Consider the following 15,137-nt stretch of genomic DNA (forward strand, 5'->3'; position numbering starts at 1 on the left):
CACCTACTGTGTTCCAGGCACTGGGTCCCCACTGGAGATACAAAGATCAGCCAAAGAGAAGCCACAGCCTTTGGGAGCTAGCGAGGGGCCAGCAGTCAAGCAGATGAGCAGTCGCGCAGAACCTAGTGAAGTTTGTCTTCCCGGACAAACTGCCGTCTCCGTTGAGACATTTCAGGATGTCAGGTGAAGGCACCAAGAAGAGTGTCCGAGCAGAGAAAACAGGGCGGGCAAGAACACCTGCCCGTGGAGGAGCCAGAAGATGCTCCAGTGGCCATCTGGGGAGGGCTTTGGAGGAGGAGGAGACCCAGAGAGCGGCTCAAGGCCTGGACCTCCTTCCACACTGGGAATTGGGCCTGGTCCCAGGGAAAGGGAGAACCGCCCACATGCTTTTAGGCAGGGACTTGACATCAGCAGATACAAAGTGCAGAAAGATAGGCAGCTTGCAGATGTAGAAAGGGAAAGGAGGCTTGGGGCCTTCGAGACCGAAAACTGCCATTTCTGCCCGCAGGCAGCCTCGGACGTGTGCATACCCAGTTTGTAGACATCCTGTTTGGTGAATGTCGTTGTCCCCGGAGTCCGCTCCTGCCGGGCCCTGCCTGCCACACCCCCAGTCCTGCCTGGAGCTTCTCCCTTCTTTCAGCCGCCACACCACCTGCCTTTCCGGAAGCAGCCGCTGTGGGGTCTGAAAGGCTGGAGGCAGAACAGAGGACCCCAGCGCTGCCTTCCCTTCTAAATGTCCACTCCTGGGTCTCTGCTGAAGCGTCGTGAGGGGTTGGGCTGTATCCTTGAGGCAGCCGGCCATCACACTATCAGAGTCAGGGCTAGGACGAGGCTACTTTGATCACCTGCTCACTATGTAAGCCTCTGGCTCGATTTCCCCTGGGGGACTTGGGTCACCAACCAGAGGGCTCCCCCGGCCGCAGGTCAGGGTCATAGAAGTGTTTGGGCTAAAAGGATTAAAACTTGATTCCTCCACCAAGATGCCCAGGAACCGTGACACCAAAAGAAAAGGGAAGATCGTGGAGGGACCGTGAAATCCGGGGAAAGGAATGCAAAGTCACATGAGTGTCGTGGCGCCTTGGGGTTGGGTAAATATTCTCCAGGAAGAAGAAGGCTTGCCCATCCATGCCCCTGGTCAGGCCGAGCTCACACCGGTGCCACGAGAAAGGAAAGCCACGCCTTCAAAGTGAAATCGGACGCCGTAAAGAACCAGCTGTCAGATTGAAAGTTTATGGGATAATTCACTGATCCAGTGATCGAACCTTTTTTTATTGCCTCGGAACAAGACACAAAGATGAGTAAAATGCTGCCCCTGTCCTCGACTTCCAGAGGAGATTTCCAGAGAAAATGCTCTGCACGTTTTCGGCTTTCTGTACGTAAAACAATGCTTTTTTTCAAACAATCCGTCACTCCCTCCCCCCCCCCCCCCCCCCACAAAATGCTGTTTTTTATGGAAAACTGAGTTCTGTGTTCAAAGTCCATGTCAGGAGACTTTGGAGGGGGGGCACCAGCAGCATGGGCCCCCCGTCTGCATTCTGCCCGTGTGGATGCAGGTACCCTTACCTTAGATCAACACATCTGCAAACACACAGGGCCCTTTGCCTGCATGTGGATACACACGGACGTCTTCATTTCAGTTCAATTTAGAGAAAGTAGGAAATTCTGTGCGACTTGAAGGATTTGTACCCTATCCAGAAATCCTCATGTAAATCATTTGACAGCTCCCCTGTCAAAAATAGTGGTGTTTAGATGAGGAAATGGGTGAGAGCAAAAGCATGAACTCTGGCTGTTCGGCTGTTCCAGTGGAAAATGTAAGAAATGTAAATTAAAAATGCTTTGTGTGTAGAGGGCGCCTGGGTGGCTCAGCTGGTTGAGCGTCTGACTCTTGATTATGGCTCAGGTCATGATTTCATGGTTTGTGAGATCGAGCCCCACACTGGGTGGAGAGCTTGCTTGGGATTCTCTCTCTCTCTCTCTCTCTCTCTCTCTCTCAAAATAAATAAATAAGCATCTTCTAAAAATGCTTAATGTGTGGCACCTGAGTGGCTCAGTCGGTTGAGCATTAGACTCTTGATTTCAGTTCAGGTCATGATCACGTGGTCATGAGATGGAACCCCGCGTCCGGCAGGGTGTGGAACCTGCTTGGGATACTCTCTTTCCCTCTCTCTCTGCCCCACTTCCCCCGCTTGTTCGCTCGCTCTCTCTCAAAAAAAAAAAAAAAAAAAAGTGCTTTGTGAAAAATACCCCCAGTTCAGATTTCCCCTGGAATCTGAGGGTGCATTAATTTTAATACTTAGTTATCCTTCATGAAAAGGAGACCCGGCACAATCTCTACAGTAAAAGGAGAACTCTTCCTGCAACATTTCAGAATCTGTTGGGATTTCCAGAATTTGCAAAGAGCAAAACCTGAGCCTTCACGGGCTTTTCTTGCTTTCCAAAGCTGCATTTTTTTCTCCCTTCGTTTGACTGTTCTTTACTTGCGCTCTTAAGTGTTTAAAGTTCGTGAGCACAGCCGGTTTTCCCGCAGAGATGCCCACGCAAGTGAAAGATGTCATGACGGTGTGTCCCCGCGGCCCCCTGCCCCTTCCGGCCCCCACGGCCGACGGCCCTCTGTGCGGACAGCCTTCCCTTGCGTGACAAAGGGCAAGTTTCACGTCCCAGCGAAACTGCCCCAAAAGGAGAAGAGTCTCAGGTCCAGACCTACCCCAAGGAGAGTGACAGAAACACAGCCCAGCGGCCGAGGAGCCAATGCAGGCAGATGGGCTATACCCACGAACCAAACCCAGGGAGGGACAGTCACAACGGGACAGGACTGAGAGAGCTGCCCCTGGCACCGTTGGCATAGGAGGACACTGCCGTGATGTGACAGGGCCCCAGCTTCTGCGTCTGCTATTCCGCTCGTGGGCGAGGAACGACTTCGAGTGGCCTTTACGCCCTGTCTTCCCCTCCCCGCCCTCGGCCCCTTGGGGAGCAGTCCTGAGGTTTGACTACTTCTCAGATGCGGTGAGGAATCGGAGTCTGTGCTGGGGCCACAAGGAACTGCCCAGCTGTGGCTTTATTAGACCACAGGTGGCTGTCAGAGGTCAGCAGCCCGAGGCCTGGAAACGTGGGGCCGCCTGAAAGCGTCGGGGAAGACTCACCCGTGACCTTCTTCCCGACTAAATAAAGCAGTTAGTGTTTTGTCCTGGCACTCGGATGAACTCGACGCTGGCGTCGAGGGGGGCGACACATGGTCGCCGGGGAGCATTTGGCCCAGCGTGTTTATAGGGCGGATCAGCCAGCCACAGTTGTGCCTCACAAAGACCGCCAGCTGGCGGGGCAGGAGTGAACTTGACATTCCAGTTGAACGTGCAGTTTTCCTGACGTGTCCGCGGGGCTCGGGCCGCTGTCCTGTCTGCTGCCCTCTGTGCTCTGCCTCCGTTTGCTGGGACTCCTAGGGAGAACAGGGAGGGCCTGGTGGAGCTTCAAGGGTGCCCCCTGCCCGGCACCCACCTGCCCCATCAGACCTCGACGTGCCTCGTCACCAGCTCCTCCTCCCCGGATCGCCCCCACCTCCGTCTTCGTGGAATCACCTTGCTCACGTCTTTAACGATAATTAAACTAGTATGTGCGGATTCGTTACTTCATTGAACTTGCATAATGAGACGATGAGATGGAAAGACTGGTGTCGCCCCCGTTTTACGGATGACAAAGCTGACGCCCCAGAGAGGTTAAGTGACTTGCTCAAGGTCAGGCGGCTAGCATGTGGCAGAGATACGGAAACGGGCATTTCTGGCTTCAGGGCCCACACTGTAACTCACACTCTGCGTATGCCCACGTCCACCAGATTATATACTCAGTGCCTTATCTTTTGCAGCTTTTGAGCATAAGGCGACCCTTCCGTCCCCTGTCGTGTAGCTCCTGCCTCCTCATTCAGTCCTAGCGTTCGAGCTTCTAAACGGGTTCCTCCTGGAACCCGACCACTGGCCAGAGATGAGGCTGCCGTTTGAATTAGTCCCTGTGAGCTGGAGAAGGAAGGTCTCTGTGCGCCCTTTGGGCGCTCGCTGCACCGTGTACCCCCACACGGGACACCTGCAGCCTGCCGCTCGTCCCCTCGGGAGCCGAGAGCAGCGCACCTCGGGGCGCCAAGGCCTCTGCTCGTCTCCTGGCACCAAAGCCAGGGATGCAGAGGACCTTCGAGTCTCTCCGGGCCACACAAGTGAATGAATCAGCTCTCTCTACGGCAGCACCGTCCTCCCAGGCCCGCGCTGGATCCTGCAGAGCCACTTTTGGGGATGGCAATTATTTAGCCGGTCCGTTCTCCTTTGCTCTCCTCTGACTTACCAGTCTGGCTACAGTCTGCTGGGAAAAACACTTCAGCCTCTTTCACTCTCCACACCCACGCACTTCAAATACCAGGCCCATAGGTCATTCTAATGAGGGAATCCGGCTAACAGCGCGTGTGCTCTTGGTGGGGGCAGCTACCACCACTCCAGGTGCCGGCCAAGAAGGGCCGGGAGGCGGTGAAGGGCAGCGCGTGGGGGGCCCCAAGGCTCCGAACGGCAGTCACGGGTGCCCACTGGCCGACTCTCGCCAGTTACCAAGCTCGGTGCCAGGTCTGATCGGAGGAACACAAGGAAGTCGGAGGCAGAGTTTTCCCAGAGTGGAAAAATGTCACACACACCTGTGAACAAAGTGTCATCACTTATTACCTCCGTCTATGAGGTCATGAGCAGATGTCCTGGTGCTCAAAGCCGTAAACAAGAGCCCATTGTGAGGGGAGGAAGCGGAATATCTCCACCGTCGTGAACAGCACGTTCCTGGGGCCAGAACGCCCCAGCTAGTGGCTCTTGCTGGACGGACGGTCACATTTCTCGTGACTGCACATAAAACGATGGGCAGAAATAAAATGATAGAGTTAGAAGTATGGGCAACAATTTCACAAGTATTCACCTTGGTTGGATTTCATTCCCGATTAAGCAGGCCAGTCTGTGGTTGCCCGGGGTGGGGGGTGGCATTAAATGCTCAGCTGCCAGGAGCCCAAATTCAGCCCCGTAAGAAGCTGCTTCTGAACTATAACCCAGGCTCACGGTTAGCTGTCGAGCACAGTGTGGGTATAGTGAAGTCACGGGGGCTACATTCGCTTTCTGGGGCAATGGTAGAGCATGGAAAGTATGCCAGGAGTCTGGATTCCCAGTGCTGCTGGCACTGAGTTTGCAAATCGGGTTTTGGGATTTCCTGACGACAACGTGAAGAACAGTGGGTGTAAAGCTGAGAGATCTGGGTTCTGCTGTGTATACAGGCTGTGTGACTTGGGCAAGTTACGGAATTTCCCCGAGCCTTCGCTTTGCTACCTGTTGATGTGGGACAATAAAATCTCTCTTGTTTACTTCATGAGACCATTCCGACGACCCAATGCAATAGTATAGAGGAAAAGGCGTGAAAGGTTGCAAGTTCTACACAAATCTGAAAATGCCAATATTATAAAAACTAATTCTTCGTTGTCATTTAGGAAATCAAGATTGGGATGATCGTATGGGGCACCTGGGTGGCTAAGCCGGTTGAGCGTCCAACTTCTTGATTTCAGCTCAGGTGGTGATCTCACCGTTCGTGACATCAAGCCCCACATCAGACTCTGCACTGACAGTGCCGAGCCTGCTTGGGATTCTCTCTCCCTCTCTCTCTACCCCTCCCCCACTCGTAGGCATGTGCGTTCCCCCCTCCCCCCGCCCTCCAAAATGAATAAATGTTTAAAAAAAGGGATAGGATGATTCACTAGGGCTACCAAAGGAGTGGGACCATTTCAGAGGGTAAAATATACAGGTGCCTGTAGAGAACTTGTTAGTCATAATGTCAAGACCGGAACTCTGATGACATTGGGTGTTTGAACTAGCTTGTATGGTGTTCCCTAAAAACTCATGTTCACGGGGAACCTCAGAAGGCAACCTTACTTAGATATAGGGGTTTTGCAGATGTAATCAAGTAAGGTGAGGACATCTCGGGCGAGGGTGGGCCCTAACTCCAATGACTGGTGCCCTTATAAGGAGAAGTACATTTGGAGACAGAAGCCACACAGGGGAACAAAGGCCGCGTGACAGCAGAGGCAGAAGCTGAATGATGAACTTGGACGCCAAGGAAAGCCCAGGCTTGCCTGCGAGCACCAGAAGCAGGGACAAGGAAGGAAGGATTCTGCCCCAGAGCCTTCAGAGAGAGCACGGCCCTGCCGACACCTTGATATTGGATTTCTGGCCTCTAGAACTATGAGACAATAAATTTCAGTTGTTTTAAGCCTCCTCCCCCCCCCCCCCCCGCCCCCACCGTCGGTTTGTGGAAATTTGTTAACAGCAGCTCTAGGAAAGTAATACAGTATTTTCACGGACTCTGAAATGCTGACGCTACAGGCGATGGGGGAGGCGCACGGGGGCACAGCTACATGTAGGCACACACACGCACGTGAACATGGGCGCCGGGAGGGCTGCGTCCTCAGAAGATACCGTGAGTTGAAAGTGACCTTGTGCGTATCCCACGACCCCCGGGCTCCCTGTTTTGCAGATCAGGAGACTGAGATCCAGAGAGGTCACATCGTTTGTTGCATGAACTCGTATCTAAGCCTCTGGAAGGAAGAGCAGCCCGGCCCCTCATGCGCCCAGACCTGCTGGGTCCCTGGGGCCACGTCATTGCTCATTGCTTGTGTCCTCAAGGTCTTTTTTTTTTTTTTTCTCCATCTCAATCCCCCTCTACCTGAAGCCACCTGCTGCCACCTCATCCTTTTGCCACCTTCCTCTGAGAAAGGCACGGTGGTCTTGGACCACCATCCCTGTCCTTGGGCTTTCAGAGCCGCAAACCCGTTCAGTCCCCATCGAAGTCGAAGACCGCTTTCGGAGGCAGATGTGGGGAGGCTGCCTGAAACACGAGCCCGACTTTGAAGCCAGGAACATAGAAGCGGTGGGGGGGGGGGGGGGAGCGGGATGGGCAAAGCAAGGAAGCCTTGACAGGCTGGCCAGGGGGCTGGAGGAAGACAGACCCCAGAGTGGAAACCCTGTGGTCGTGAGTCCAGCTGGGGGAGAGAAGAGTGAGCAAGAAATAATGCGGGGTGGGGGGGACTCATCGGGGAGAAGGTCCTAATAGCTGGTGTGGGATCCAGTCTTAATACGGTCCATACCTCTTGTAGGGTCTTTTTTTTTTTAATGTTTATTTATTTTTGAGAGAGACAGAGTATGAGCAGGGGAGGGGCAGAGAGAGAGGGGACACAGAACTTGAAGCAGGCTCCAGGCTCTGAGCTGTCAGCACAGAGCCCGACGCGGGGCCCGAACCCACGAACCAGGAGATCAAGACCTGAACTGAAGTCAGGCGCTTAACCGATTGAGCCACCCAGGCGCCTCCCCACCTTGTAGGTTCTTGACAAAAGGTGGATGGCTGTAGGGCTCAGAGGACCACGTGGACGGGCCACCTGGGCCATTAGTTGCCTTTGCTCCCTTGACCAAGATGGGCAGTTGAACTGGGTGCTGCCTCCACATCGCCGTGCCCTCCTCGCCAGGCCTGACCAGCAGCCCCTCCTGCACGCGCCCCTACCTCAGGGAGATGCCAAGGGGAGAAGTGATCTGGGGTATCGTCTGGCCACATTTGAACGATGTCCTAAACATGGCAAATCCCTAAAGCCCAAAAGGGATCTTCTCTGGGTTCCAGGAGAGAAGAGCAGCTGATGGGAAGATAAATTTGTGGGCTGGGCCTCCCGGGCTCCTCCAGTGCTCTAGGCCCCTCAGCACCCCTCCCTAGAGAGCAGCCTGGCCTGTCAGCCATGACTGTGGTTGCAAAGCCAGGCCGGACGAAGCCGGTTTCAGCATCCAGTGGTTACTTGTCATTGTTCCTCTTATCGCAGGCTTCACTGTAGACAGAATGCAGATCCTTGGGGATTGTTCACTGGGGACTTTTCATGATTAGGAATCACTGGCTTGCTGTGGCCAATGATTACACAGTAGACCCTTGGACAACATGGGTTGAACCATGCAGGTTCATGTACATGCAGATTTTTTTTTGATAAATACAGTACAGGACTGTAAACATATTTTCTCTTCCTTACGATTTTCTTAATAATATTTTCTTTTCGGGGCACGGGGGTAGCCTAGTCGGTTAAGCGTCTGACTTCAGCTCAGGTCATGATCTCACGGTTCGTGGGTTCGAGCCCCACATCAAGCTCTCTGCTGTCAGCATGGAGCCCGCTTCAGATCCTCTGTTCCCCCCTCTCTCCGCCCCTCCCCGTTCCCCTGTGTTCTCTCTCCCTCTCAAAAAAAATAAACATTAATGATAATAATAATAATATTTCCTTTTCTCTAGCTTCCTTTATGATAAGAACACAGTGTATAATATACCTGAAATACAAAATTCGTGTTAATCGACTGTTTACATTATCGGTGAGTCTTCAAATAGGCAGTAGGCTATTGGTAGTTTTTGGGGAGTCAAAGGTTATACATGGATTTTCAACAGGGCAGGGGTCGCTGCCCCTAACACCTGTGTTGTTCAAGGGTCACCTGTGTTTTTATTGAGCTTTTTTGTAGCTTTCTTTGGTGTGAAAACGTGCAGGACAGTTGAAGATACTCTGTTCTTTCTAACTTGGGGGAGGAAGACAATTTGAGTCTTACGTGGGTTGGGAACAGATAGGGGGATGGGTGGGCCTTTCATTTCTTCTAGGTTTCATTTCATGGTACATGACTAAGAGGAGAAGCTGTTAAATAGAGACCCACTGCAGTGATGTGGGTGGTCCAAATAGCATGCTTAGTCAAACCTTAGGATCCTGTTGGGGAACTCTGAGAAACAGAAAAGGAAAATAATAAAAGCGAGCACAACACACACACACACACACACACGCGCGCGCGCGCGCACACCTTCGAATATCATGCTCCAGATACCATTTTAATGATTTTACTCCTATGAGCTCAGAAAATGTTATATGTACCCATTTTCCAGGTAAGGGCACTGAGGCACGGAGGGATCTGGGGCCTTGCCAAAGGTCAGCTAGCCCAAGTTCAAACCAAGAGTTCGCCCTTTGAACCACCTAGCCAAAAAATGTTTTCAATGATCAATATATGTGCATATTAATACTTATATTATTAATATTAATTGTTGGTATATTTCTGTTCTGTTAGTTATTTATGTATTTATACGTTAGTCACTGTATTCTGAGTTATATATATATTTTAAAATAGTTTTTAAAAGTTACTAAAACCATGGCGGTAGACATATGTTATAAAAAGGTGCTTGCGTCCCATGCATGTATGTGAAGTGTTTGGGTGGAGATCCCCATGCGTGTATATGTCTCTAGTCCTTATTGAACCTCAGTCTGTCAGTTACATATTGTGAAGTCAGTTTGTTGACTGTAAATTGTGTCTGGCCAATCCCATGAGTACCTGTAATAGCATCCAGCATTTAAAAATAATATTTAGGGGTGCCTGGGTGGCTCAGTCAGTTAAGCGTCCGACTTTGGCTCAGGTCATGATCTCACTGTCTGTGAGTTCGAGCCCCGTGTCGGGCTCTGTGCTGACAGCTCAGAGCCTGGAGCCTGCTTCGGATTCTGTGTCTGCCTCTCTCTCTGCCCCTCCCCAACTTGCACTTACACTCTCTCTCTCTCTCTCTCTCACTCAAAAAAAAAATGAATAAATGTTAATAAAATTTTTTTAATTAATAATAATATTTAAAGTCCACCAGCAATTAGTGTCTTTGAAATACAGAGAGAATAATTTGAATTTAGCCTATTCCCAAACTCAGGTACTCCGTCTTTCCCAATCCTTGAAGGGGCAAGCAATCAATGTTAAAAAGGAAAGATGAAGCACTGAGTGTTGTATGGAAACCAATTTGACAATAAACTTCATATATTGAAAAAAAAAAAAAAAAGCAAAGATGGATACAGTTTCTTTCACTCCTTGGGGACCAGCTCTGGGGGAGTGGATAGCAGCCAATCCGATCCCATGTTCCCTGGAGTCTTGGCTTGAAAGAAAACAAAGCTGAATCTCTCTTGATCCTGTGTTGTTTTATTGATGATTAAACGGAAGCCGTGTAACTATGCAAAGTGTTAACATCTTACACAAATACCAAAGGTGTGCATTCTGGAATTTAAGCAAAGCCAAACTCAAGGGAGTGTTGGAAAAACCACCAACTTGTGCCCAAGAAGTGCCACCTTTCCAGTTTGATGGCTGGAAAGCATAAATTAATGGTCAACTACCCAGCAGATATATCCAGGCCATCACCTCATTGTTTTGTGTGTTCTCTTTCGTGTTCCAACAGGGAAAAGCTTCACTTTGACAATCACGGTCTTCACGAACCCACCACAAGTTGCCACGTACCACAGAGCCATCAAAATCACAGTGGATGGACCCCGGGAACCTCGAAGTAAGTGGGCCCCCCCCCCCCGGGGCTGGCAAACCTCTGGGCTGGGACTTGGGCAAACCCAAGAATCCTTGGGTTTGACTGACGTTGCTCAAATGCGTCTAAAACCTGTGTCAGAGAGGGATAGGAGGCTCCTGCAGGGAGAGAGAATTTTATCGTTGACAGTCGTCAAAGTTTGTCTCTGAGCACTGGGCTCCTTTTAAAGCATTCTCTTAGAAGGCAGAAGCAAATCAGCCTGAGTCAAATGTGTGTTGGAAGCATTTCGGGGCTGCATGACACTAAGGACTAGTCCCTCAAATACAGGGTGAAGTTCAACAGTATCAGAAGCAAACAGTAAATGGAAGAATGGCCAGCCGCAGGGGTGGCCCAAAAAAAAAAAAAAAAAAAAAAAATGCCTGAGGGTCAGAGTGGACCACAAGTAGTGATTACTATCCATGCTGGCCTTTTATTCTATTGTTAAGGCCAGAGATGAAAACTATGAAAATGACCATGTCTTTTCTGTGGCATAGATCAGAATCTTATTACAGGATTGATTAAAATAGAGAATGGGAGGGCAGAAGAATTCCTGGGGGAAAACCAGTAAATATAGAAAGACGGTACCAAAAAAAAAAAAAAAAGAAAGAAAGAAAAAGAAATAGCTCCTGTGAGGAAAGCTTTTTTAAAAAGCAGTGGGGTTGTTTAGTCTGCAGAAAGATGTTTTCACGGTGACTTAATGACTATCTTTGAGTAAACACAAGAGTAACACTCTTTTCCAGAACCACACCCTTCCCCGGGCCGGAGGCTGGGTTCTACCCATCATCTGCATGCCTCCAAACCGTATCAGGTCCCCGGGGTGGAAAATGAGTACTGTCTCTTCTGGTGGGAGAGATTCAAAAACAGGGCTTATGCCTGGAGGTTGAGACGCGGGGAGGCGAGGTCGTAAAACGGACTGGTTAAGAATTTGGGTTCTGGGGGTGTTGGGCCGGTGGGGGAAACAAGTGGAGTTCTGGTTCAGGCGCTTAAGCCTTCAGCAAGTTATGGAACCTCCCCGGACCTCAGTTTCCTCATCTGCAAAATGGAGATAATAGTGAGGGCCGCTTTTATAAGACAGGAAGAGACAACGCTTTGTGCCTGGCACAGAGGATGAACTCGGGAGACGTTGTCCATCCGCAGGAGAGGCTCCCTGCCCGCCTCTGTGGCTGCTATTCGGCAGGGCTGTCCTCCAGGGGCCTTTCTCGTTGTGGGGGTGCTCATGGGGCGGTAAGGCCGCCCCCAGGCGTGACTCTACAGGTCACCCCGTGCTCACCCCAACTCATGCCTCATAGTGTCTTGATCGCATAGAACCATCCCATGTGCTGCCTTAGCTTTCTCAGTGCCCCAGAGAGGGAAGAACCCCACAGGGAAACCACACCCGCCAGGAAGAGCCCCCCAGGATGTGGCATTCCATTCACGAGGAGCGCCTGGGTGCAGTCTGCCTGCTCTGTGTGACTCCCTGTATCTCTGACCTCGGTTACCGCCTCTCCGCTTTTTCTCTTGAAGTCACGGAGACCATCTGTCGGGTCATGCCCAGACTCAGGAAACTCTGGGACTTTGGTGGCATCCCCCTGATTCCAGTCTGTGTTTGAACAGCCAGGCCACAGGCACAGGACCACACAGTGACAGCCAAACCCAGCTTTGTAGGTTTCCAAAGTAGGCGTGGCCAACTGAAGACTCATAGTGACCCTGTCATATTAATAACGGAACAGAAACACCCAGCAGGCGCCTTGGCTCTCTGTAGAGGACCAAAGAGGAAGCAGGCTTAGATTCGAGCAGAGCCCAGGGTTGGGGGGCAGGGGGCATGCAGGCGGCTGTGAGGTGTCAGGAAAATGACTCGGGGGGTCGCGAAGTCGTGAGAGAGGCTCACTCGGGTGGTTGTAGAATCTCTGTCTTTAAAAAATAGAAACAGTAGTTTCGACTCAGACCGTTCAAATGGTGACCTGCCTGGAGGAAGAAGCTTTAACCAGGTGACCCCTTGATATACCTCTACCTCTGTTATTCTCTCATGCAGAAAAAAGGGCAGGTTTTTGCCCCACTGCTTGTATTTCCTGTAACATTCAAAGAAGCATCCAGGTGGCTGAACTTGAGAAAAACAAATGATGGTCGCTCTGACTGTTCAGAATTGGCAGCCGGAGGGGAAAATATGCTATTGTAAGGGCCTGCCTGTGTATACAGTTGACTCCCCTGCTGTTTTATAACTCCAGAAAGTGGTCACGATTGAGAAGGGCTCTTTGAACAGACAGAAGGGATTTGCTCCAGAGGCATCCATTTTTATGGCGTCTCTCCTGCCAAATGGAATTTGGGGTCTTAGGAAAAATGAAAAGGGAGGTGCTAAGCATGCTATAGAGAGGTGTAACAGTCCCAAGTAGACAGTCTCGCATTTCACAAAGGTCTTCTAGAAGAAGAATTAAATGCACACAGACTCCCAGAGGGGCTTGAGTAATGCTGACTTTTCTATTCACCCAGGAAGCAAGGGTGGGGCCCCTCACTGCTAATATTAGTATGCCGTTTTCCTCCTTATGTGAACATCTCGATTCAAGGTGGGAACTACTTTTTGATGAAGTTCTGCTCGCAGCCATTTTGTTTTTAATGAGAAAGTGAACAGAGTTGGGTGTTTTTTTTCCCCCAGCTTTATTGAGATGTCATTGACCTATAGCATTGTGTAAGTTTCAGGTTTGCAACATGATGATTCGATGTACGTGTATATTGCAAAATGATTACCACGGCAAGATGAGTTAACAGATCCATCCACTCAAATAGTGTGTGCGTGCGTGTGTGCATGCTGAGAACTTTTACGATCTGTTTGCCTGGCAACTTTCAACTGTAGGACACAGTATTGTCAACCATAGTCGTCATGCTATCCGTTACATCCACAGGACCCGTTCATCTTACAACCGGAAGCTTGTACCCCTTCACCATTTTTGCCTACTTCCCTGCACTCATTCTACCCCCATCCCCTGCCCCTGCCCCCACTGATCGGCTCTCTCTTTCCATGAGTTCTTCTCTCTCTCTCTCTCTTTTCTTTTTTTTTTTTTTAGATTTTACATGTGAGATCATCCCGTATTTGTCTTTCTCTGTCTGACTTATTTCCCGTAGCGTGATATCCTCAGTGTTCATCCATGTTGTTGCAAATGGCAGCATTTCCTTCCTTATTAAGGCTGAATGATATTCCAGTAGGTAGTTATGGCAAAGTGGCCCTGGCATTGACAAGTACAATCGTTTTGAAAAGTTCTATCGTTTCATGGCATCAAAGAGCAGGGGAGCTGAAGAGAGAGCCTCCGGGCCTCGTGGCCTCAGAGAGAAGGGAAAGTCCCAGAGACATGAAATCATTTGCCTTGGTTGAGAAAAAGTAGTTGGTAATAAGGCAGGAGGAGAATGAGGGGCTCCTGGTACCTCATCCTGTTCTCCTGTCCACCTGTCCGTTCACCTCTTCATCCACCTGGGCCATCTGTCCACCACCTATGCCAAAGTCTCTGAGCTGGCTTCTCACCCTCGTGTTTTAAATGAGGCGATAGCTCATAGGGCTTCTCGCGTTCATCCCAGCTGTAAGATGGTCTGAAAGGGGCAAACGGTGGTGCTTCATTGCAGGCATGGAGGCCTTTAACTTGAAACCCTCATGCAAAGAACCCGAAGGAAAGCTTATGTCACTCAACCTGACGCTCAGGTGATTAAGGAAAGAACAGTGGGGGCGCCTGGGTGGCTGTGTCGGTTAAGCGTCACACTCTTGATTTCGGCTCGGGCCACGATCTCACGGTCCGTGAGGTCAAGCCCCGTGCCAGGCTCCGTGCGGACAGCGTGGAGCCCGCTTGGGATTCTCTCTCCCTCTCTCTCTGCCCCTCCCTCCTCGGCTCATGCATTCTCTCTCTCAAAATAAATAAACGTTAAGAAAAGAAAGAAAGAAAAGAAAGAAAAGGACTATGAATTAGAAAGCATGCCACAGCCGACTGCTTCCTAGGCCAAAGGGATAACTTGGTGCTTCCCACCCCACTTTCCTGGGTTTCGGTGGCGAAGGTACAGCAGAAAGTGTATTCCGGAGAGAAGTGAAAACCGTTTTCACTTCAGACGGTTATTTGCTCTTTCGCAGTAACTGACCTGCCACTTAGTGAGTCAAAACTTGGGGTTTGTTTTTTTCCACACTCCGTGAGATTTATTTTTCATGTCAGACTAAGAGAGAAATTACCAATTGATGAAAAGTTAAATTTATGATGGAGAAAGAACACTGTCCTCAGGCGTTTTCTCTGTGGGGATCGGTTCTTGCAAGCAGCCCTATGTAGATAGTACACAGACGCAACAATCCTGGGTGGCTTGTTATGCAAATGACGGTACATTTCCAGGACGGAGACAGAACCACACTTTGTGGCTTGTTAACACGTTGAAAGAAAAAGTCTTGGGGCGCCTGGGTGGCGCAGTCGGTTAAGCGTCCGACTTCAGCCAGGTCACGATCTCGCGGTCCGTGAGTTCGAGCCCCGCGTCAGGCTCTGGGCTGACGGCTCGGAGCCTGGAGCCTGTTTCCGATTCTGTGTCTCCCTCTCTCTCTGCCCCTCCCCCGTTCATGCTCTGTCTCTCTCTGTCCCAAAAATAAATTAAAAACGTTGAAAAAAAAAAAAAAAAAAGAAAGAAAAAGTCTTCTCGTTACGCGGGAGAGACAGGGCGACCGGCTTTTTCAGGAAAACGGGACTCGAGAGTTGTTTTTGATGTATTTTTTTATATTTGAGGGGATCTAGTGAAAACTCCTAGCTCGAGCCCATGGATCTGTGATATGA

At 50.4% G+C, this 15,137-nt stretch overlaps 1 protein-coding gene across 5 annotated transcripts in view; it reads left to right on the forward strand.

Annotated features, from left to right (window-relative positions):
• The window catches only part of RUNX1 (RUNX family transcription factor 1), a 253,039-nt gene that overhangs the window by 179,078 nt on the left and 58,824 nt on the right, over positions 1 to 15,137 (forward strand). For all 5 annotated transcript variants that reach the window (XM_042956909.1, XM_042956911.1, XM_042956908.1 and 2 more), the window contains one exon: positions 10,258 to 10,362. In XM_042956909.1, coding sequence (XP_042812843.1) covers positions 10,258 to 10,362 — 105 coding nt within the window. The remainder of the gene's footprint in view (positions 1 to 10,257; positions 10,363 to 15,137) is intronic.

This window comes from Panthera tigris, chromosome C2, assembly GCF_018350195.1.
Source record: "Panthera tigris isolate Pti1 chromosome C2, P.tigris_Pti1_mat1.1, whole genome shotgun sequence".
Lineage (NCBI taxonomy): Eukaryota > Metazoa > Chordata > Mammalia > Carnivora > Felidae > Panthera > Panthera tigris.